Below are 20,031 nucleotides of genomic sequence, written 5' to 3'. Positions count from 1 at the left end.
AGATTTCCAAAAATACCAAAATAAAAAGAAAACACTTGTCACTGTCTCAGCAGTTACCCTGCCTCATCATGTGCTGATCACATAACCATTTATATGAGAGGAGCATTGTATGTGAAAATATATCTCTCATAGTGTGAGGTAAGTGTGCACATATCATACACGTGCAGAAGACATGCTCTACCATTCTACTTAATCATATCCTGATAAGGAAGAAATTCATGCGCACATAATACTGAGAAACTAAAGAAACGTTTGATCAATCTTGCAGTACAAATCAGATTTGGTGTGCAAATGCAAAACCTTAATACCAAATCATATCTTGATAAAGAAGAAATGCATGTGCACACCAAATCAGATTTTTACCGCATGCAATTCCTTGATCAATCTTCAATGAGCACAAGAGAGCACCAACATTGCATTTGTATACACCAACAAACCACATATCTAGATGACATTATGTAACATGTAGGAATTGATTATTATCACATCTGTTAATATACCACTAATACACACATCACCTGTCACACAATGTGGTCAGGTAATGTGGTCCCAAAATTTGATCTATTTAGCAGTACTCAAAGGGAAGAAGGCATTTCTATATTTGAATGAGCATGAAATTCATATTCATACAATAAAAACCCAAGAAAATCTCAATCAAAGCTCCGCCTGAAGAAGCCAAAAGTTAAAAAAATAAATAGACCAAGCAAAGTAAGATAGTCCACTAAATGAAAATAAAACAGGAAAGGGCACATGTGATGCTCCTTTCATATTCAATGAGCAATGCTGATAAAGTGTATGTAGTCTTGATCGAAGAAATATAGAACTATATTACAAGACTAACACAATTAATTAAAAAGGAGATTGCATTAAGTTAAACATTCAATGTAACAAATGAAATGACAGTATATCTTAAAACATAAATAAACCCTGAATAGGGTAATATCAAACACAGTCTAGACTTGATCACAAATGACCAAATCAAACCACCATGATCCAAACAAAAGTTTGACCAATGCAATTAACATTGCAACGTTCTACACCCATTATTTCAACACCTCTTCGCTCTTTATCCTTTAATAAATGAACCCAAAGTTCGACTGTTTTTAACTTAAAAATCTACCTCTCGACTCTTGGGACTGTCCCCTTTGACATACATATGTAACAACACACATAGAGCATGTATTAGAGCCTGGATTTTCTATTGTACGTTGTTTTAGGCTTTATGTAATTATTGTTTCCAAAAACAATGTAGTTGATATATAAGATAAAAAACGAATCCTATTTAACCAGGAAGCCCCTTCTAGACCTAGAGGCTTGGTGTTTCATTAATTACATAATTTCAAAAATAGAGCTTCTCATAACCAATAACCTCTAGACCCACTACCACAACAGCATCAAGAAGCTTACAATGCAGCCCACTCAAAATAGTGGAGCAACTTTTAACCAAAATGCTGCATCCATACTAGCCTCCATATTAGACCATATTAATAGTCAAAATAATGACAATGGAAATTCAACTCCTCTAAGTCATACATATCACTTTACGCTTCTAGAAGAATAAACCATTTCAACTTGGACTTAGGTAGTGGATGGAGAATGCTAAGTTCAAACCGACAACTTGTAACTGCTTTGCATAGCACAAAACTAATCTCATTGAGTTGTTACACAGCTATGGAGAAAATATAAACTAACAAAAGAACACAATATGGGATCACTGCATGCACATATTGGGCATACATGCATATAGAGAGAGCGTATATAAGCACAACAAATAAAGTGTACCAGTCTCATGATTTCAATGGAACTCCATCAAGCTTTGCTTTAAATGTCCACAATTACATACAAGAAATCAGAACAAAAATGAAAAACATTAAAATTATGATTAAAAAAAAGACATAATGATTCCAAATGGAGTACATAAATAAACAATCATATGATAAACTTGTTTCTTTGAATTCCAAAGTTCAGCCTCTTGAGAGAAGCATCTTACTGTTAATTAATCAAACTACATTAACTACATGAGCAAAACTACAACTAGTCAAATCTAAACACAGGAAGCACAACAAATATACATACCTGGGTACACCTATGAATGGACATACTAGCAATACAAACTAGCTTACTCAAATGGAGAATCTTCCACTACCCACTAAATACTCACACCAGTAATACACTTTAGTTGCTAATTTACCAGAAAGATTAGCCATGGAAAAGGTCTGACACCTAATCACCTTCATATTAAATTCTAGTAAGAGGGATAGGAGATTGGGTTGCTCATATCATGGCGGCGTGACCTAGAGCGACTAATGGTATCCAAAGTTGCCCCAATAACTCTTCGACTATATTCGTAATTGTTGCCATTGTTAGGTAATCCATACCCATTAGATTGTTTATTTACACCAGGGGGAGTGGGCACTGAATAAAAAAAAGAATGTTTCAGCAAGTATGAAAAAAAAGAAGCCAAATGATGGCATGTTGAGTTTTTTTAAATTAAAACAATGAAATCAAGCAAATGAAACAGAAGGAAAGAACAAACATATCACCTGGGGGATAGTTTAGTGGAAAGTCTGAAATTCTGGGTGTTGATAAACCAATGGAATTCGGAGAGATTTCCAAATTGTTAATTGGTGATGGAGCAGACCTCAGTTTGTGAGAAAAACTAGATGCGGATGCGACCGTTGAAGGAGTATTAAGTGAAGGCTTGTCTCGCCCAGAAATCTGTGAGCCAAAAAAATGAATCAATGTCAAGGGTCTCACTTAGAACAGTAATAGCCTACAGTGAAAATGTTCCAAATGCTGGTCTGTCACCAATCACAGAAAGGCAACCCACATAACATGAGCTAACATCACTGTCATTGGGTTATAACAGCAAGAATATAAATCATCAGGTGAAATGACAGAATTCTCACTATTCCAGAATATTAATGGAGAGTCTCACAGTATCTATAAATGTTAAAGGGCCCAAACCCAGGCCAAAGAAATAGAAGACCATTTGTGGAGAGGCAAACAAGTGGAATGCAAAAAAATTACCGCAAACTTCAGTGTCCGATTGTAGAGAGTCACAAGACCAGAGAAGAGCCTAACAGCATACTCAGCAATGTCCTCAGATTCATACTCTGCAAAAGCATAACCTTTAGGTCTGTCGGTTTCCTTGTCCCGAGGAATGTGTAGGTCTACTAACCTCCCCGCCTGAATTAGAATATCATACAAAACTCTCTCACTCACTCGCTCGTCCAAATTACCTGTTATTGTTAAAAATAAATGTCATAATTAATAGGAAAAAAATAAATGAAGATAGAAGCAAGGGGGCAGTACATGTTACCATTTATTAGATTAGTTTTATTAATCATTACCATTTATTCTGAAGATTAATTCTTCATCATAGATATAACAAAATAATTCCCTACAATACAAGAGTCATTCAGCAGAAACACTTTTCAAACTAAATTTTGAATCTTGAAATTTTCATTGGCACCCAGAAGCACAAACTTATCCACACACACTTTTTTATATATAAACAAAATGAAAATAATATATGAAAACCAATTCCTAAGAGGAAAAGAAAAAAAAAACCAGCTTCCATCAAACAAGCATGGAAAAGAATTAATTTTTTTAAATGATGTTTTCGAGTTACTGACTTTAAGGGGAACTGCTACTAGAGAATTTTAAAAAAATAATTATAGGAGCAGTGTACTGACCTATGTAAACACTGGATTTTGAGTGCGTGGACATGGTGGGTTGAACTTCCTTAGCAGTTAGATCGGAGGCGGAACCCTAGCTCGAAACGACGTAGTCAGAGACAGACAAAAACGACCCTGGTGCTTTGTTTGAAGAGAGAAGAAATGTTGATCTTGAAATCTTACAACGAAGGAGGGGCGTCGTTTGATTTATTTATACTGTTTACTAGTATTCCTTTTTAAAGGCTGTAATGAATAATACAACGACACGTCTTCTTTCCCTCTCCTCCCCGGGAAAGGAAAGGAGGAAAAAATTAAATTTAGCAATTTTCGTATTCTGTTAATTTTTTTTTTCTTTGGATACATAGGAGGCCCCAAGGCCCAAGGCCCAAGAATAGAAAACTAAGCAAGGGAAGGATAAACCCTCTACCGACTAGACATGGGAAATATAGTACCAAATTTTACTTCTTTTTTTCATTCAATCTCATCCTGGAATGGAATTTGAGTCTCCATTTCTATGTGGGTTTTTGAAAGAAAAGATTTGGATTTGACAAGAAGATGAAATTTCCTAGGTTTTCCATACTCTCAACAATGTGCAATAAAAAGCAGAGTTCTGGGTGTCCAAAAAAGAAAATAATAATTAAAATCTTTGATACATTTTCAGTGGTATTAAACCATAAAATGGGTTTGCGCCATTTTTTTTAAGCGCAAAATGGGTTTGCTGGTAATTGCCAAAAATCATACTGTTACTGTACAACACAGCCTTTTTGCATCTTACATTAGCAAATCGACAAGTCCTCGGTTTCGAAAACTTTACACTCTGTTCATATGTTCTCAACACAAATGTGTTGTAGCACCCAATGCTGAATCGACTATAAGTTTGATGATGATCAGTTGCATTGCAGTCCTATAAGTAGGCAGTTCATCTCTTTTGCAGTCGAGCTCTGATAAATTCCAGTCATGCTCATGCAGGTAATTCTTGCATAGTGAACTGAGTTGTCCGAAAAGCACTGCCTATCTTTAAATTAAAGATTGTATCAACAGCATCTGCATGAACCATTCAGGGACCGATGAAGCATAGTGATAAAACCGGCACAACCAGCTTAATTTGGTTTCGTGTTGCTAGTTTGTTACCAATAGTCATTGCAAGAACATATGCCATCATGAAAGTGGTGGAACCGGTTTGAGTCTCTCACAAAAATCTCCTTGTGAAGTAAATTTGATGCTAACTTCATGAAGTTATGGCAGTCCACACAGATTCTGATGTTCTTCATTATTTTAATAGCAGTCCGACTACAGTTTGAACTGCCTTCATTCATGATAGCAAATACTAAAGCCAGCTTCTCACTATGATGGTACAATTGCTCCTCTTTGTGTTCCTCTTCCACATCATGCACAGACAAGCTTGTGTCTGGAACATAACCCATTTCCTTTAACCACACAATCAGTTCTTCTAGCTTGCTGCATATAACCTTCCTTTCTGGATGATGTCGGCCTCCAGATGAAAACTCATGGACCCGATTTCCGATCTCAATCCAGCTTAATCCAGGTTCCTTTTTCACTCTAGACCCTTTCATTTCCTTCCTAACCAGGCCTGCTTCACCAAAGTTACCATCAGAGCAATACATGTTTGACATTTGTACATAACCTAATGAATCCTCTGGTGCTAGCTCCTTCAATCTATTTGCTGCTAACTTGGCCAATTGTGTTTTCCCATGCTTCCTACATGATCCAAGGAGTGCGCTCCAGACTACAGAATCAGGCTCCATTGGCATTCTACTTACAAGCTCCTCAGCCTCAACAATCATTCCAGCTCGACCAAGAATATCAACCATGCAGGCGTAATGATCAAGTTGAGGTACAATACCATACCTCTCAAGCATGGAGTCAAAGATTTGGGTTCCTTCTTCTACCAGTCCAGCATGGCTACAAGCACAGAGCAGGGAAACAAAGGTGGCGGAATCAGGTTTGACGTCCATTCGTGAAAAGAGCTGCAATGCCTCTGTAGCTTGTCCATACAAGGCATAAGCCTTAAGCATTGTGTTCCAAGAAACGACATCATAAAATTCAATTCCATCAAACACTTGCTTAGATAAGGCAATGGAGCCACACCTAGCATAGGCATGGATCAAGGCATTTGCAAGGACTGTGTCACCCTCAAACCCAGCTTTGATCACTTGTGAATGAACTGCCAAGGCATGGCGCTCGGTTGCAAGGCTTGCATAAGCTTTTAAAACAATTGAGAAAGTGTACCTGTCGGGAAGTAAGTTCTCCTGGCGTAACTGGCGAAAGAGGAAGAGTGCTTCTTCAGGGTCTTGCTCTGAAAAGGTGGTTATGATGCCAGTCCACGCAACAATATCCCGATGACAACTTGTCTCTGAGAAGAGTCTGTAACAGTCGGCAATATCTCCTCCAAGATCTGAATAAGCTTTAACTAATGCAGTTGCCACTTCAATTTTTAATGTAAACCCAGTTTTGATGGTGAGACAGTGCAATTGAAAACAAAACTTAGTAACACCATTATCATCAAGGTCATTGCTTCTGCAAATGGAAGAAAGGACGCTAAGAAGCGTGGCACGATCAAACCCATTCCCGTCAAGGTACATTTGTATAAACAGATGAATAGCTTGAGCTCCAAGTCCACGATACTGAAACCCTGCAATCATGGAATTCCAAGATATAAGATTCCGGAACTCCATGCTCTTAAATACATTCCACGCCTCGTCTTTACTAACATCATAAACACCTCCATGATTACAAATCTTGCTATACATGGTAATAAGAGCATTTGCAACGTAAACACAAGCATCCAAAGACATTTTCAAAGCAAGCGCATGTACCTGCCGGCCATATCCAACGTCACTCTCCGCACATGAACTGAGAACGCTGGCGAATGCAAACTCATTGGGTTGGTAGTGCACCAACATGCCAGCAAATAAATGAAAACAATTTTCAGTTTCCCCGCGTTGTGCATACCCTGAAATGAGAGCAGTCCAAGAGACAACGTTTCTTCTTGGCATTTCATCAAACAGTTGGTTGGCGTATTCTAGGTAACCAAATTTTGCATACATATTTATAAGGTGGTTCGTGACAAAGAGGTCAGGTGAGTTGATGGGTTTCTGGGCAACCATGTAATGGTGCAAAAACAGGCCTTCATGGAAGCAATGGTGGCGAGCACAAGCATGAAAGAGAGTGGCGTAGGTTTGATTGCAGTGAGGTGGTGGTAGAAGGGTGTAGAAGAGTGAGAGGGCTTCCTTAACTTGACCGCGCGTGGAGAGATCCCGCACTTCGCCGAGAAGATTATTCGTTTGCAAATTGAGGCCTGAAGGCGTGGGAAGGTTGATTGTGCTAAAGGCTCTGTGAGAGATGCGACGCGCACAAGCACATGGGCGTAACATCAAGGCTTCCTTTTCCTTGAGCTGAAAGAGTAGAGATTGATTTTCAGGTTCAAAAATTACCAATTGGATCAAAGAAGAAGTGCTCTTGCTCTCGCTCTTGCCGCTGCAACAGTTCCAAGTTTCAGTTTTGTCTGGAAATCCACTGCTCTTCTAAAGGGTTGTTATTTATTTTCAGAGTTTACATGTTCAGAAACAATGCTGAGCATATGGGATGGAAAGCTGGAACCAACAATCACTAATTTATTATCACCATCAAAATAATGAATATACCCGAAGAAAATATCTTATCCCTTTATATACAACATTATTTTCAAAGTTTCACAAAAATTTACTAAAGAAAAGGAATTTTGAAGGCAACCCTTCTTCCTTGCCTTTCTGTCAAATGCGTTTAACATGGACGTAACATGATTATCATCTTCATCTTCTGCAGCTTGAGAATCACAATGATTATTAGGTGGCAATTTGCATATAACTGGCAGGGGAGGGGACCAAGGGCACATTCATGCAATCCTAAGCCAAGGCTATATTGGACGCTGCAGAACAGTTGCCCTGACTTCATTACTTATGCTTCCAGGAATCAGGAATTCAAGCACGTGCTATTTAGATGAAGCAAATAGAATTCAATTCATGCATGCAACCACATGACTTTCTCCGCATGGTTAGTAGTTCCCACCCATTCTGTCCTGCCCGCCCGTCGGCCCATGAATTCTTGAGATCTGGTGGTACTTGACACGAAATGATCTGATTACCATGAACGACCCAATTTGAGAGAGAGAGAGAGAGAGAGAGAGAGCTGAAGGCATCTCAGAATAACCGACTTAATGTTCCTTCTCAGCAGAATTAGAGCCTTCTTCAGAAGTAGTTCCTCCCTGCAAGGCTGCAAGGCTACAAGGATATATATATATATATATAGACACACACAAGGAGAAAAAAAAGGAGTTAATGTCTACTTTTCAAGCAGATGACGGCACATCAATGATGACGAAATTTAAATGAAACACAAAGAACATAGTTCAAGGAAAATTTAAATTCTACCGTCTCAAAATGTACTTGTGTACTACATTAAACCATCCAGACTCTCAAATGTAGCTTTATCAACTTCCTGTAGAACAATTTGATGTTGGCCTCCATCAAAACACTGCATAGATGTTTGGATAAACCCTGCAACATCTTGCTCATAAACAAGACGAATCCCACATTTCTGGATCACCATGCACAGGCTGCTGGTTTCCGATAAAGCCCACATTGATCTTGATTCATTTAACATCCTCGGAAAGCGCAGATGAGATATATAGAAAAAACAAAGAAAACAATCAGAATTAAATCTGACAAAGGTGCAACTTTCTTTCCAGTCAAGGAGATATGGTTCCAGTTGAAACTCATGAGTTCGCAATGTGAATCTATATAAGTAATCAGAAGTTTCTGAATCTGATTCACTGTCGGAAACAGCAGGGTGTCCTTTGACTAAGAAAACAGCAGCAACCCCCATCCACTTCTTATTATCTTTCAAATCTGGAGGTATTGAGATTTCTATGGAATCGCCAGTAACTACATTGCTGAACCACTCTGGAATTTCATTTAGAGCACAAACAGAGCTCATGGAATATGACCTACAATCCAATAACTGCAACGTAAAACAGAAAAGGACTATAAGTATTTAAGTGTGTCTGAAATGCTACATGTGTGTGCTGTGGAGAGAGAGAGAGAGAGAGAGACTTCAAGGTCTTTTTGAAACAGTTGAGTTGGCATCGATGAATCAACACTTGGTTTCCATTGTTGATGCTCAGATGATATACTGAAAGTAGTGATTCCAAAGCCTGCAGAAGTATACGTTCTTGAGACACATCTTGGAACTGAAGTAAAATATTCTTGATTCTCGGATGAGTTGAGGGAATTGACAGTCGTCATTTCTGAGACAGCTGAAGTACATAGTTTGAATTGATTTTGGCAATCCATTAGTGAAATACAATGTTCTGCATTCACATGTTGAACACTTAACGGCAGCTTAGGAAGCGATTGAAGCCTTCTACAATTACTCAAGTTGAGAGATTCAAGCTTGGAGAGTTGAGAGATGCTTTCTGGTAACCGAACAAAATTATTACCACCTAAATTTAATTTTCTTAAGGACAATAAGCTGCCAAAATCATTGGGAATTGCTCCATCCATCAGATTGCAATAACTTATGTCTAGCTCTGTCAAACAAGTTAAACTTGAGAAGGAAGTAGGCAACAACAAACTCGTGGGGACATGGCTCTTTCTGCACCACAAACAATTAAAGAGCGAGTGCCATGATTCTGAAGGTATATCTTTACATCCTCGGAAGGATAAATATTTTAGATTCATCATACCTACAACGAATGATGATTCTCTTATAGCAGTTCCACTTATATCAAGCTCCTCTAGACATTCCACACAACTCAGATTCTCAGGTATCTCATCAAACTTTGAACAACCAGCTAGAATGAGGCTTTTCAGAGATGTCAAATATTGAATGGTACTCGGAAGAGACAAAAGGTTTTTGCAGTCTCTTAAGTTCAACGATGTAAGACTGGTGAAATGTTGAATCGATGTAGGCAATTCCTCAATAGCAGTCTCATCTAAATAGACCTCCAACAAGAATTTCATATTTCCTTCAATTTCGGGAAACTTCTTGAGTCTTGAACAGGAGGACAGAGCAAAGGTTTTAAGAGATTTCAAACTTTTGAAAGGTGGAATGCTCTCAACACATTTGCAGTTTCTCATATTCAACAAAATAAGTTTTTTGAGATCTCCAATGGATGGGTGAACCTCAACCAGTCTTGTACAACCTTGAAGCACCAAAATCTCAAGATTTGGAACCGCAGTGAAGTCGGGGGTCTTGGTCAAGTACTCGGAGTCACTCATATCAATGAATGTTAGCCTGCTCCAATGCTGGTATCATTTGAAACATAGTCACATAGTTTGAAAGAAAAATAATTGGTTCGTCGAAAAATAATAATAATAATAATAATTGGTAGAAAAATTAGTAATAAATTCTTTTAAGGCTCCTCATCAAAAGTGTTTTTTGGTTTAAAATATAAATGTTTGATTTTCCCCCATTTGAGTTAGATTCCTTCATTTTTGTGTCTGTTTTTATGAGATTACTGTACCTTTTTGGAAAGTTACTAGCAATAGCCCTTGTAATTGTTAACTAATACCCCTTTTATAAAGTTTCTTTCTCTCTCTAAAATTCTAAGTACCACAAATTCATTTTACATGTTTGTTCATAAACTTGTAGTTGCGAGATCTATCAAACAAGACCTAAGATGAATATTGTATACAGAAACTCAGTGAAGACAATGTGCACAGATAAAAAGTGAGTTATGTTGCAGCATGTATCCATGATACTATATGATACTATATGTTGTGAAAAGCTGCCTTGTACCACATCAAGATAATATAGATACATTCTCATGATGTGAAGAAGTGAATTATACTGCATTACCATAATGATATGTCTCACATATACTTCTGTTCGCTTTTGTCTTTCAATAGAATTTTATGTGTAGGATGAAAGCTATGATATTTTCACAATTTGAAAAAAGAATTGTGTGAGAGAGAGAGAGAGAGAGAGAGAGTAATTATGACACAGCAGTAATAGTAATTTTGGCAAGAGGATAACTTTTTATTTTTATTTTTATTTTTATTTTTTAACATACTAGCATGGATGTTTCAGCACTAGACAGACTGAAAAGTCTTTACAAACCTTATATGATTATGATAAAGGCTACATGGTTTTCTAAATACATCTTATAGATCAGGGACTAGAATCTAAAAATATCCCCAACTTCAAATATATTCAACAATGTGCATGCAGAAGACTAACAGTGATCTTACCTTATCCCCTGTCCATAGTTGTTTAATGCGACTTGAATGCATCTTGAGTTCGACAAGCTTATCTGATTCAAATTCTGATGGCAAATAATTTAAAGCACATTCATGCCATTCCAAAAGTGCTAACTGGTTAGAAAGATATTTGGCTTTTCCAAAAAAGTCCCCGTTCCAAATTTTGAGCAATCTTAGATTTTTCATCTCTGAAAAAGGATCATTAACACTCAAGTTAATCTCCTCATTTTTTTGAAAATTCAGGAATACACCTTGGACCGCAGTCATTCCCTAATAAAGAGGAAGAAGAAAGAATTAGTTGTAGCACCCAATACGAGAAATAGAAAGACGATGAATTACTTAGTTTTAAGTTTAACAATCTCTAGATCTGTAGTTCTATGGATTTCTTACCGTATTATTTACAAGCACAGGGATGATATCATTGGGAAGGCACAACCTGCTACGTTTGCCTGCCTCAGGATGTTCTTGACGAACAATTTCCCAACCCAACTTTTGTATCAAATCATGCATCCACAATTTTCTTCCGAATGGAGTTAGAAGACATTTTTCCATGAGAACTTTAATATGAATGGCTGGACAGTGGCCATAACAACTCTCTAGTATTCTTGTTACGCGATATTTGTCCTCTCCTTTAAAGAAAAATGCAATGTCCAAAAATATTTTTTTTTCTATTTCCTGTAATCCGTCAAAACTTACTTTAAGAACATCAAAAGTTATTTTGTCAGGCCTTTCTTTTAGTCTAAATAATGCACCTGGCCATTCTTCTAGGCTTCTCTGAAAGAGGGATGTACCTAGATTTTCAATGGCCAATGGGAGGCCATTAGCATATTTTACAAAACTCTTAGATAGCTCGAGAAATTCTTCTCCAACCTGGTCACTCCTGAAGGATTTCCAATTAAAGAGCTGAAGAGCTTCATTGTTAGTCAATGGCTTAACCTGATATATTTTGTCCACTCCATGTTCTATTAGCACACGTTTATCCCTTGAGGTTATGATGATTCTACTCCCTGGCCCGAACCAATTATGGCCAGACAATGCCCTCAATTGTTCTAACCGATCCACATCATCAAGAATGATAAGAACCTTTTTAGTACATAATCTTCGCCTAATTATACTGATTCCTGTATAAGTGTTGTGTATGCTTACACTACTTTCCAACAAGATATCTGAAAGAAGTTTCTTCTGTAAATGAACTACACCTTGTTTTTCGGTTACCTCTCTAACATCCGAAAGAAAGCTGCATGCTTCAAACTGAGCACATATCCTTTCAGAAACTACATGAGCAATAGTTGTCTTACCCATTCCCCCCATCCCCCAAATGCCTATCATGCGTACTTTATTCAACCCTATCTCTAAGTACGAAAGCATTTCTTTTACGCGAGAATCCATCCCAACTAAATCTGTAAATGCACTTGGCATTGTTTGATATAATTCAGTGGAAATATTGAGGACAACAGTTTGAATGAGTTCTGATTCATATCTGCAAAAGGTTGCAACTAATAATAATAAATAACCATCTCATGGGTAAGTCAGTCAGCACCAGAAATGCAAGAACCAAAAATAATTGAACATAATTTCTAAAACTGTAGTTCATTACTTCTTCTAATTATTAAAATCTAGTAGCCTACCATATAGAATATCTGCTTTTTAAAAAAAGAAGAATTAAAAAAACTTGAAGAATAGTAAGTTTTGCGTACCCATTATGCAAATAATGGTATCTAGAGAGACCGGCTGCTTGAGAAAGTGCAGCTCTCCACCTTTCCACCTTTTCTAAATTACCTTTAAAGGTTTGTTCATGCTTAGAAAAGGCTATCTCGAAACTCCCTGTTTGATTTCCCACCTCAGATGGATCGACGTGAAAGAAAATTGGGATTAGTGTCTGTCCCATCAGTTCCTTGCATTCAACAGCCTTTGCAAGCTCTTCCAAACACCATGTCGAATCGCCATAATTACTCGAAAGAATGGCGACCACATACCTTGATTGTTCAATTGCATTGAAGAGCTCGGAGATGGATTTTCCTTTCTTGAGCTTTTCATCATCCCTAAATGTGATAATTCCTTTCCGAATCAGAGCAGCATAGAGATGGTCTGTGAAACCTGTGCGGGTGTCTTTGCCTCTGAAACTGAGGAAGACGTCGTACGTCCATAGAGGCGTCGGAGAAGAAGAAGAAGACAAAGAGGAAATATCTGCTTGGGGTATCATTATTGAAGGAGTGTTTGACGGTTGCTGCTCTGTTTTTAGCAACACTTTGCATTATTAACTTCTCCTTCCTTTTAAGCCCCGAAACCAAACAAATGCATAGAAGAGGCCAATCACTTTCGTCGTCAACGAGACTCATTTCAGCTTGGACAAGGTTTTTTTTTTGTTTTGTCTGAAATTATCCTTTCAACAAACAGTTGGGGGGCATAGTCTTTTTGTTTGTTGTTCAAGGTTGGTTTGCAACTTGGCTTAGTCTAATAACTCGCCAAACTTGGCATACAGAATTATCGGGTGATGGAGGGAAATTTTTTTAATGAAATTATTTCTGAGCATGTATTTAATCTGATGACAAAGATCAAAGTATTACCTCAACTGTTTGAGGCAGATAGTTCTTCCACCCAAAACCAAAATATGAAATCATATTTGAACATTGTCTAAGGCTACAAGGCACTCTTGTTTGTTGTTGCTTCACTTGGATCATGACTTGGATCATGAGGCCACTCACCCACCACACACCAATTAATGGGATGCAAGTGCAGCAAATAACAAACGAGACTGGACGAATACCAAAACCAACACATGGCGGGGATGAAGATGGAGCCCAGAAGCTTGACAACCAACATTCAGACACAGGATACAATTCCAAACAAAGCTTAAAAGCCAACGGCTACTTGAGACCACCATGACCTTCACAATTCATTAAAAACCAGAGTATTTAAAACTAAAGCAAATGCAATGTAACAGTCTTTGCTTTTAAAAGAAAAGGGAATTTCTCCTTTGGAATCCATGTATTAATTATTGTGAGATATTGAGAGACAATTCGCATATTCTACTTGAAGGTTTTTTTTCTTCTTTGGTGTCAATATATTGAGAGATGCAAAAAGCAAAGCAAAATTATATTGATCTTGTAATGAAAACAGAATAAGCAAGGGCTTAATACACAAGTACGTTTCACATTTTTTCTTGGAGTAACACTACCGGCCACCCAACCTCGTCTGACTGGCCGGATCCTCTGTTTCCTCTGATGTTCCTGCTTCGAAACTTCACGCCAGAAAGGCAAGTCCAGTCCTACACCTTATCCAGACGTTACACCAAAATGGTAATCGAACACCACCTTCATAAGCTGGAATTAATTTCTCCCTGCAATCATATTCAAATGTAATATGCAAGGTCAAATCAACTATGGAGAAAATTTATTACGATGCAACATACATACTTCTCAGACAAATAAATTTTACCATCTCCAAACGTTATCCACTATACTAAACCATCCAGTTTTAAAGCCATCTCCATCACATTCTTCAATTATCTTGTAGTCATCATAAGGGACAATTTGATGTGGCTGGGGTCCAGTAGTAACACACTGCAGTAATGTTTGGATAAACCCTGCAACATCTTGCTCATACACTAGACGAACCCCGCATTTCTTGACTTCCATGCACGGGTTGTTGGTTTCAAATAGAGCACCCATTACACTAGAATCACTTAACAAATTTGGAAAGAACCGACGAGGTAAATAGAAAACCCAAAGAAAATCATCAGTTCCAAATTTGCGATGTAGCTTGCCATGAAGGATAAATGGTTTAGATTCAGAAAATTTATGAATTGGCAATTTGCATTGATAGAAGTAAGAAGTTCCTAAATCCGATCCAATGCAAGAGACAGCAGGATGTCCCTTGACTGAGAAAACAGCACATAGGGCAACCCCCATCAACTTTATATAATCACTCAAATCTGGAGATGGCTGGATTGCAATAGAACACTCTGTAACCATATGGCTGAACCACTCTGGAATTTCAGTTTGATAACTAACTGCTTGTAAGGGAGTAAATCTATAGTTCAATACCTGTAACACAAAACAGAAAAGGATTATAAGTAGTCATGAAAAACAGGATGCCCTGTGTTTGCTTATAAGTTATATGTGTTTCCATGTGTGTGTATGTGTGTGTGTGTGAGAGAGAGAGAGAGAGAGAGAGAGAGAGAGAGAGAGAGAGAGAGAGAGAGACTTCAAGCTGTCTTTGAAGCAGTTGAATTTGCAAATCGTCAACTGGTCTCCATTCTTGTTTCTCATAATTGAAATCTTGAAGCTTGGATGAAATGCGGGAATCGCTAGTAGTCTTTCCCAAGAGAGGTGAAGCAAATATTTTGATTTGATTTGGGAAGTCTATCAGTGAAGCACAATCTTCCATATTCACACGTTGAAGACTTAATGGAAGCTTCTTAGGCAGCAATTGAAGCCTGCTACACTTGCTCACATTGATAAATTCAAGCTTGGAGAGTTGGGAGATGGTTTCAGGTAAGCCAACAAAATTATTCTGCCTTAAATCTAATGTTTTTAAGGAGAACAAGGAACCAAGATCATTGGGAATTTCTCCATCCATCAGATTACAATCACTTAAGTTTAGGTTTGTCAAAGAACTTAAACCTGAAAGTGAAGTAGGCAACAATAAACTACCAGGAACATGACCATTTCTACCCCGCCACCAATAATTAAAGACTGAATGCCATGATCTTGAAGGCCGATTTTTACAACCTCGAAAAGATAGAGACTTTAGATTCTTCAAACCTACAATGAACGACGATTCTCTTATAGCAGTTCCACTTATATCAAGCTCCTCCAGACATTCCACACAATTCAGATTCTCATGTATGTCATTAAGTTCTGAGCAACCAGTTAGAATGAGAGTTTTCAGAGATGTCAAATGTTGAATGGTACTCGGAAGATGACAAAAGTTTTTGCAGTATCCTAGATTCAACAATTTAAGACTGGTCAAATGTTCAATTGATGGAGGTAATTCTTCTATGGCAGTCCCATCTAGATGAAGCTCCAACAGGCTTTCCATATTGCCTTCTATCTCAGGAAACTTCTTGAGTCTTGAACAGGCGGACAGATTTAAACTCTCAAGAGATTCCATACTAATGAAAGACGGAAGAATCTTTACAGATTTGCAGTTTCTCATATTCAGCAAGATAAGCTGTTTGAGAACTCCCATGGACGGGTGAACATCAACCAATCTTGAACATCCTTGAAGCACCAACATCTCAATATTTGGAGCCTTAGTGAAGTTTGGGGTTTTGATCAAGTATTGGGAATCACTCAGATCGATGCACTTTAGCATGCTCCAGCTCTGATAATATTTGAAAAATAATCATATGAATTAGAAAAAACATTTGGTTGATACCTAAATAATATAAACATGCACAAGAATATAATCTTACTTCATTTCCATTCCACAGTTGTTTGACACGGCTCAAATGCATTTTGAGTTCAACAAGCTTATCTGATTGAAAGTTTGACGGCAAAGAATTTAAAGGACATGCATGCCATTCCAAAAGTTGTAACTCACTAGAAAGATATTCAATGGATCTAGGAGAGGCCACATTACAAATTCTGAGCAATCTTAGGTTGGACATCTTTGAGAAGGAATTAGCATTCAAGTCAACATCCTCCTGTTTCAACGAGTTGAGGAATATACCTTCAATTGTATCCGTTCCCTTAATAAAAAAGAACAAGAAATAAGGTATAAGCATGATACAGCAGCATAAACTGAGATTAGTAATTAGTTTTAACAACTGTACTTATATTAATTTCTAACCTTATTTTGTACAAGTACGGGGATGATATCCTTGGGAAGCCACAACCTGCTACGTTTTCCTGGATCTTCACGACATTCTCGACGTACAATTTCCCAACCCAATTCTTGTATCAAATCATGCATGCACAATTTTCTTCCAACTAGAGTTACTAGAGATTTATCTATCAGAACTTTTATATCAATGTCTGGACAGTATCCGCAGCCACTTTCTAGTATTTTTGCTACACGATGTTTGTCCTCCCCTTTAAAGAAACATGCAATGTCCAGAAATACTTTTTTTTCGGTGACTTGTAATGTGTCAAAGCTTACTTTAAGCACATCAATAATTCCTTTATCGGGATTTTCTTTTAGTCTATCCAATGCACTTGACCATTCTTTAATGCTTTTACCGAAAAGGAATGAACCCGTAACTGTAAGAGCCAATGGAAGGCCACTGGCGTATTCAACGATATTCTTAGACAGCTTGAGATAACCTTCTCCAACTTGCTCTTTTTTAAAGGCTTTCCGACTAAGGAGTTTAAGAGCTTCAGAATCATTTAATTCCTTAACCCTATACATTTTATTCACTCCAAATGTGCTCAACAAATGTTCATCTCTTGATGTTATGATAATTCTACTCCCTGAACCAAACCAACTATGATGACATAATGCTTCCAGTTGTTCCACAGTATCCACATCATCAAGAATGATAAGAACCGTTTTAGTATGTAGTCTCTGCCTTATTAAACTGATCCCCTGATAAATATTATGTACATTTACATTACTTTCCAGCAAGATATCTGACAGAAGTTGCTTTTGCAGATCGACTAGGCCTTGTTTTTCAGTTACCTCTCTAACATTGGCAAGAAAGCTGCAAGCTTGGAATTGAGCACATATCCTCTCGTAAACAGCTCTTGCAACAGTTGTCTTACCTATTCCCCCAATGCCCAAAATCCCTATGACACAAACTTTATGCAGCCCCATGTCTAAGCAAGAAAGCATTTCTTTCACGCGAGAATCCATCCCAACTAAATCTGTGGATACACTTGAGATTGTTTGATTTAATTCAGTGAAAATCTTTCCTACGATATCTTGAATAACTTTTGATTCATAACTGCAAAATAATAACCATCTCATGGTAAGTCATGCAGCAGCAATGAGGTTCCAAAGATAATGGAATGCTTCACAGAATTGTATGAGTTAACTCAGCGGAACCAGTGTTCCCAAAATACTTTAAAACCAAAACCGTGCCTTTTTCTTTGTTAGTTTTTTTGGGTTAATGGTTTTATTAGTCCCCCAACTTGGACCGGATTTGATTTGAGAACCTCAATTTCCAAAATGGTACCTTGTGGTCCTTTAACTTTAGTTTCGTTTAGACAACTAGTCCCACTGTTACATTAACTTTTTCTGTTAAATGCAGGGGTAAAATGGTATTTTTATATTAAAACCATAAAAATGAATAAAAAATTATATCTTTAAAATTGTAAAAGAGCATCACGTTTTTTTAAATTAATATTTGAAAAAAAAGAAGAATTTTTTATTACTTTTTTTGTCCACGTGGAAGTTCACGTTTTTTTTAATAAATATTTTATTTATATTTTAATAAATTTAAAATGTAAAAATACTATTTTACCCCTGCATTTAATAGAAAAGTTAACAAAATTGACGATAAAACCATTTGTCTTAATGAAATGAAGTTGAAGGACCACGGGAACCATTTTGAAAATTGAGGTACTCAAATGCAAATCAGGTCTAAGTTCGGACTAATAAAACCATTAACCCTTAGTTTTTTGTGGTAGTACTAGTGGCAAGGTCAAATGAGCCCAAGGCTAGGGGAAAAAAAGGTGTTCTAACACATGCCCAAGCCCGGCTGGAAGTGGGTCCCACGAATCGGTGCCGCCTCGTGCCGATTCGGCTGAGTTCAAGCCCGAGGGTATTCGCGACATCATCGCCACGGTGCCCACGCGCCATGCGCTCTGCCGCAAGCAGTGCCGCTAAAGTCCACGTGTCGCGCTCTGGGCTCTCCGATCAGATTTTTTTCTCCAATCCAACGGCAGCCAATTTTTGTGCAATAAAAAATGAAAAAAATCGATTTTTTTTGAAAAAAACCAAAAAATTATTGATTTTTTTTTTTTCTATAAATACCAAAATTTTATTCGATTGAGATATGAATTTTATAATAAATATTGACACGTGCGAACCCAAAAATCTTATCCGGAAATATTATCCAAATTAATTATTTAGGTAAATAAATTCGTGAAAAAAATAAAAAAAAATGAATAGTAATTGCCCTTTGCCATGGCAACGGTGAAACACACAATACTATTTGCAAGGGCAACTACTATTCACATGAATAGTATTTGCCCTAGTTGGTAAGGGGCAAATGGGTGGAGTTGCTCTTACCAGTTCTATAGTCATAGTTACTTTCTGGATTATAATTGTCTATAATAAAAAAAATAAAAATATAAAAGAATAAAAAAACAAGAAAAGAAGAAAGCTTCAGGTCTTACCCATCGTGTAAATGCCACCCAGAGAGATTGGAAACTTGATTAAGTGCATCTCTCCATCTTTGCACATTCTGTTCATTGTCTTTAAAGGCTTCTTCATGCTTAGAGAAGGCTTCCCCAAAATCTGCTTTCTGTTTTCGTACCTGGGATGGATCCACATGATAGAAAACTGGGAGTATTGTTTGTCCCATCAGGTTCATGCATTCAACAGCCTTTACAAGCTCATCCAAGCACCATGTAGAATTGACATAGTTTCGTGAAAGAATGACAATTACATATCTTGATGCTTCGATTGCTTTCGAGAGTTTTGGAGCTATGGGCTTTCCCCTCTCAAGTTCTTCATCATCTCTAAATGTGAATATTCCTTTCTGTATCAGAGAAGTATACAGAAAGTCTGTGAAATTTGTGCGGGTGTCTTCTCCTCTGAAACTGAGGAACACATCGTATGTCCATCGAGGGGTCGGAGGAGAAGAAGAAGAAGAGGAAGAAGGAATATCTATTTGGGTGATCATTGAGGAAGTGAAGGGTTAGTGCGTAGTCTGTTTATGGCGAAGCAGATAACAGAGTTAAGGTGTGTAAGAAAAATGTGATAAGAATGTGATGCAGGAGATCAAAGTACCACCTTAATTATTTCAGGTATCTTGGTGAAGAAGTCAATGGTTGAGGAGGAAGTGCAAGTGGCTAAATAGAAATCACATTTCAAGTGCGAGTGGCTAAATAGAATTCTGGTATTTGGTGAAGAAGTCAATGCTTGAGGAGGAAGTGCAAGTGGCTAAATAGAAATCACATTTCATGTGCGAGTGGCTAAAT

The 20,031-nt window shown here is 37.5% G+C and overlaps 4 protein-coding genes across 6 annotated transcripts; all 4 read right to left on the bottom strand.

Annotated features, from left to right (window-relative positions):
- Positions 1 to 1,899: 1,899 nt before the first annotated feature.
- Positions 1,900 to 3,873, bottom strand: LOC103336475 (RNA-binding (RRM/RBD/RNP motifs) family protein). 2 transcript variants are annotated; one of them, XM_089053907.1, is made up of 4 exons: positions 3,699 to 3,873; positions 3,031 to 3,116; positions 2,544 to 2,718; positions 1,900 to 2,415 (listed from the first exon to the last, which is right to left on the bottom strand). In XM_089053907.1, the coding sequence occupies exons 1-4, from the start codon at positions 3,730 to 3,732 to the stop codon at positions 2,246 to 2,248; spliced, it is 465 nt and encodes a 154-aa protein (XP_088910033.1). In that variant the 5' UTR covers positions 3,733 to 3,873; the 3' UTR covers positions 1,900 to 2,245. The 2 variants fall into 2 exon arrangements, with proteins under 2 accessions (XP_088910033.1, XP_008237743.2); XM_008239521.2 differs by having other exon boundaries at positions 3,031 to 3,242; positions 3,699 to 3,872.
- Positions 3,874 to 4,223: 350 nt separating this feature from the next.
- Positions 4,224 to 7,153, bottom strand: LOC103336499 (Tetratricopeptide repeat (TPR)-like superfamily protein). Its single transcript, XM_008239546.3, has one exon. The coding sequence runs from the start codon at positions 7,073 to 7,075 to the stop codon at positions 4,808 to 4,810; it is 2,268 nt and encodes a 755-aa protein (XP_008237768.2). The 5' UTR covers positions 7,076 to 7,153; the 3' UTR covers positions 4,224 to 4,807.
- Positions 7,154 to 7,295: 142 nt separating this feature from the next.
- Positions 7,296 to 13,719, bottom strand: LOC103336498 (TMV resistance protein N-like). Of its 2 annotated transcripts, none has more exons than XM_089053904.1 (6): positions 12,637 to 13,719; positions 11,330 to 12,419; positions 10,931 to 11,209; positions 8,792 to 9,985; positions 8,111 to 8,699; positions 7,296 to 7,960 (listed from the first exon to the last, which is right to left on the bottom strand). In XM_089053904.1, exons 1-5 carry the CDS (start codon positions 13,140 to 13,142, stop codon positions 8,133 to 8,135), a joined length of 3,636 nt encoding a protein of 1,211 aa, XP_088910030.1. In that variant the 5' UTR covers positions 13,143 to 13,719; the 3' UTR covers positions 7,296 to 7,960; positions 8,111 to 8,132. The 2 variants fall into 2 exon arrangements, with proteins under 2 accessions (XP_088910030.1, XP_016650363.2); XM_016794877.2 differs by having other exon boundaries at positions 7,296 to 7,952; positions 12,637 to 13,717.
- A 118-nt stretch (positions 13,720 to 13,837) lies between these two features.
- Positions 13,838 to 19,831, bottom strand: LOC103336496 (TMV resistance protein N-like). Its single transcript, XM_016795042.2, has 6 exons — positions 19,225 to 19,831; positions 16,736 to 17,828; positions 16,359 to 16,634; positions 15,146 to 16,267; positions 14,378 to 14,985; positions 13,838 to 14,279 (listed from the first exon to the last, which is right to left on the bottom strand). The coding sequence occupies exons 1-6, from the start codon at positions 19,731 to 19,733 to the stop codon at positions 14,183 to 14,185; spliced, it is 3,705 nt and encodes a 1,234-aa protein (XP_016650528.2). The 5' UTR covers positions 19,734 to 19,831; the 3' UTR covers positions 13,838 to 14,182.
- Positions 19,832 to 20,031: the final 200 nt, after the last annotated feature.

Source organism: Prunus mume, linkage group LG6 (assembly GCF_029339155.1).
Source record: "Prunus mume cultivar Tortuosa linkage group LG6, ASM2933915v1, whole genome shotgun sequence".
In the NCBI taxonomy this organism is placed as follows: domain Eukaryota; kingdom Viridiplantae; phylum Streptophyta; class Magnoliopsida; order Rosales; family Rosaceae; genus Prunus; species Prunus mume.
The sequence above is the reverse complement of the archived record's forward strand: the minus strand, read 5'-3'. Positions and strand labels throughout refer to the sequence as shown.

Excerpts from the sequence above, each read along its gene's own strand:
- LOC103336475 (XM_008239521.2), bottom strand. The coding sequence starts at position 3,732 with ATGTCCACGCACTCAAAATCCAGTGTTTACATAG. Across the intron at positions 2,719-3,030 it reads ATCGGACACTGAAGTTTGCG|ATTTCTGGGCGAGACAAGCC; the intron begins GTAATTTTTTTG and ends TTTGGCTCACAG. Across the intron at positions 2,416-2,543 it reads TCCACTAAACTATCCCCCAG|TGCCCACTCCCCCTGGTGTA; the intron begins GTGATATGTTTG and ends TTTTTTATTCAG.
- LOC103336499 (XM_008239546.3), bottom strand. The coding sequence starts at position 7,075 with ATGTTACGCCCATGTGCTTGTGCGCGTCGCATCTCTCACAGAGCCTTT.
- LOC103336498 (XM_089053904.1), bottom strand. The coding sequence starts at position 13,142 with ATGATACCCCAAGCAGATATTTCCTCTTTGTCTTCTTCTTCTTCTCCG. Across the intron at positions 12,420-12,636 it reads TACCATTATTTGCATAATGG|ATATGAATCAGAACTCATTC; the intron begins GTACGCAAAACT and ends AACCTTTTGCAG. Across the intron at positions 9,986-10,930 it reads AACTATGGACAGGGGATAAG|CATTGGAGCAGGCTAACATT; the intron begins GTAAGATCACTG and ends AAATGATACCAG.
- LOC103336496 (XM_016795042.2), bottom strand. The coding sequence starts at position 19,733 with ATGATCACCCAAATAGATATTCCTTCTTCCTCTTCTTCTTCTTCTCCT. Across the intron at positions 16,635-16,735 it reads CCGTACTTGTACAAAATAAG|GGAACGGATACAATTGAAGG; the intron begins GTTAGAAATTAA and ends TTTTTTATTAAG. Across the intron at positions 16,268-16,358 it reads AACTGTGGAATGGAAATGAA|AGCTGGAGCATGCTAAAGTG; the intron begins GTAAGATTATAT and ends AAATATTATCAG.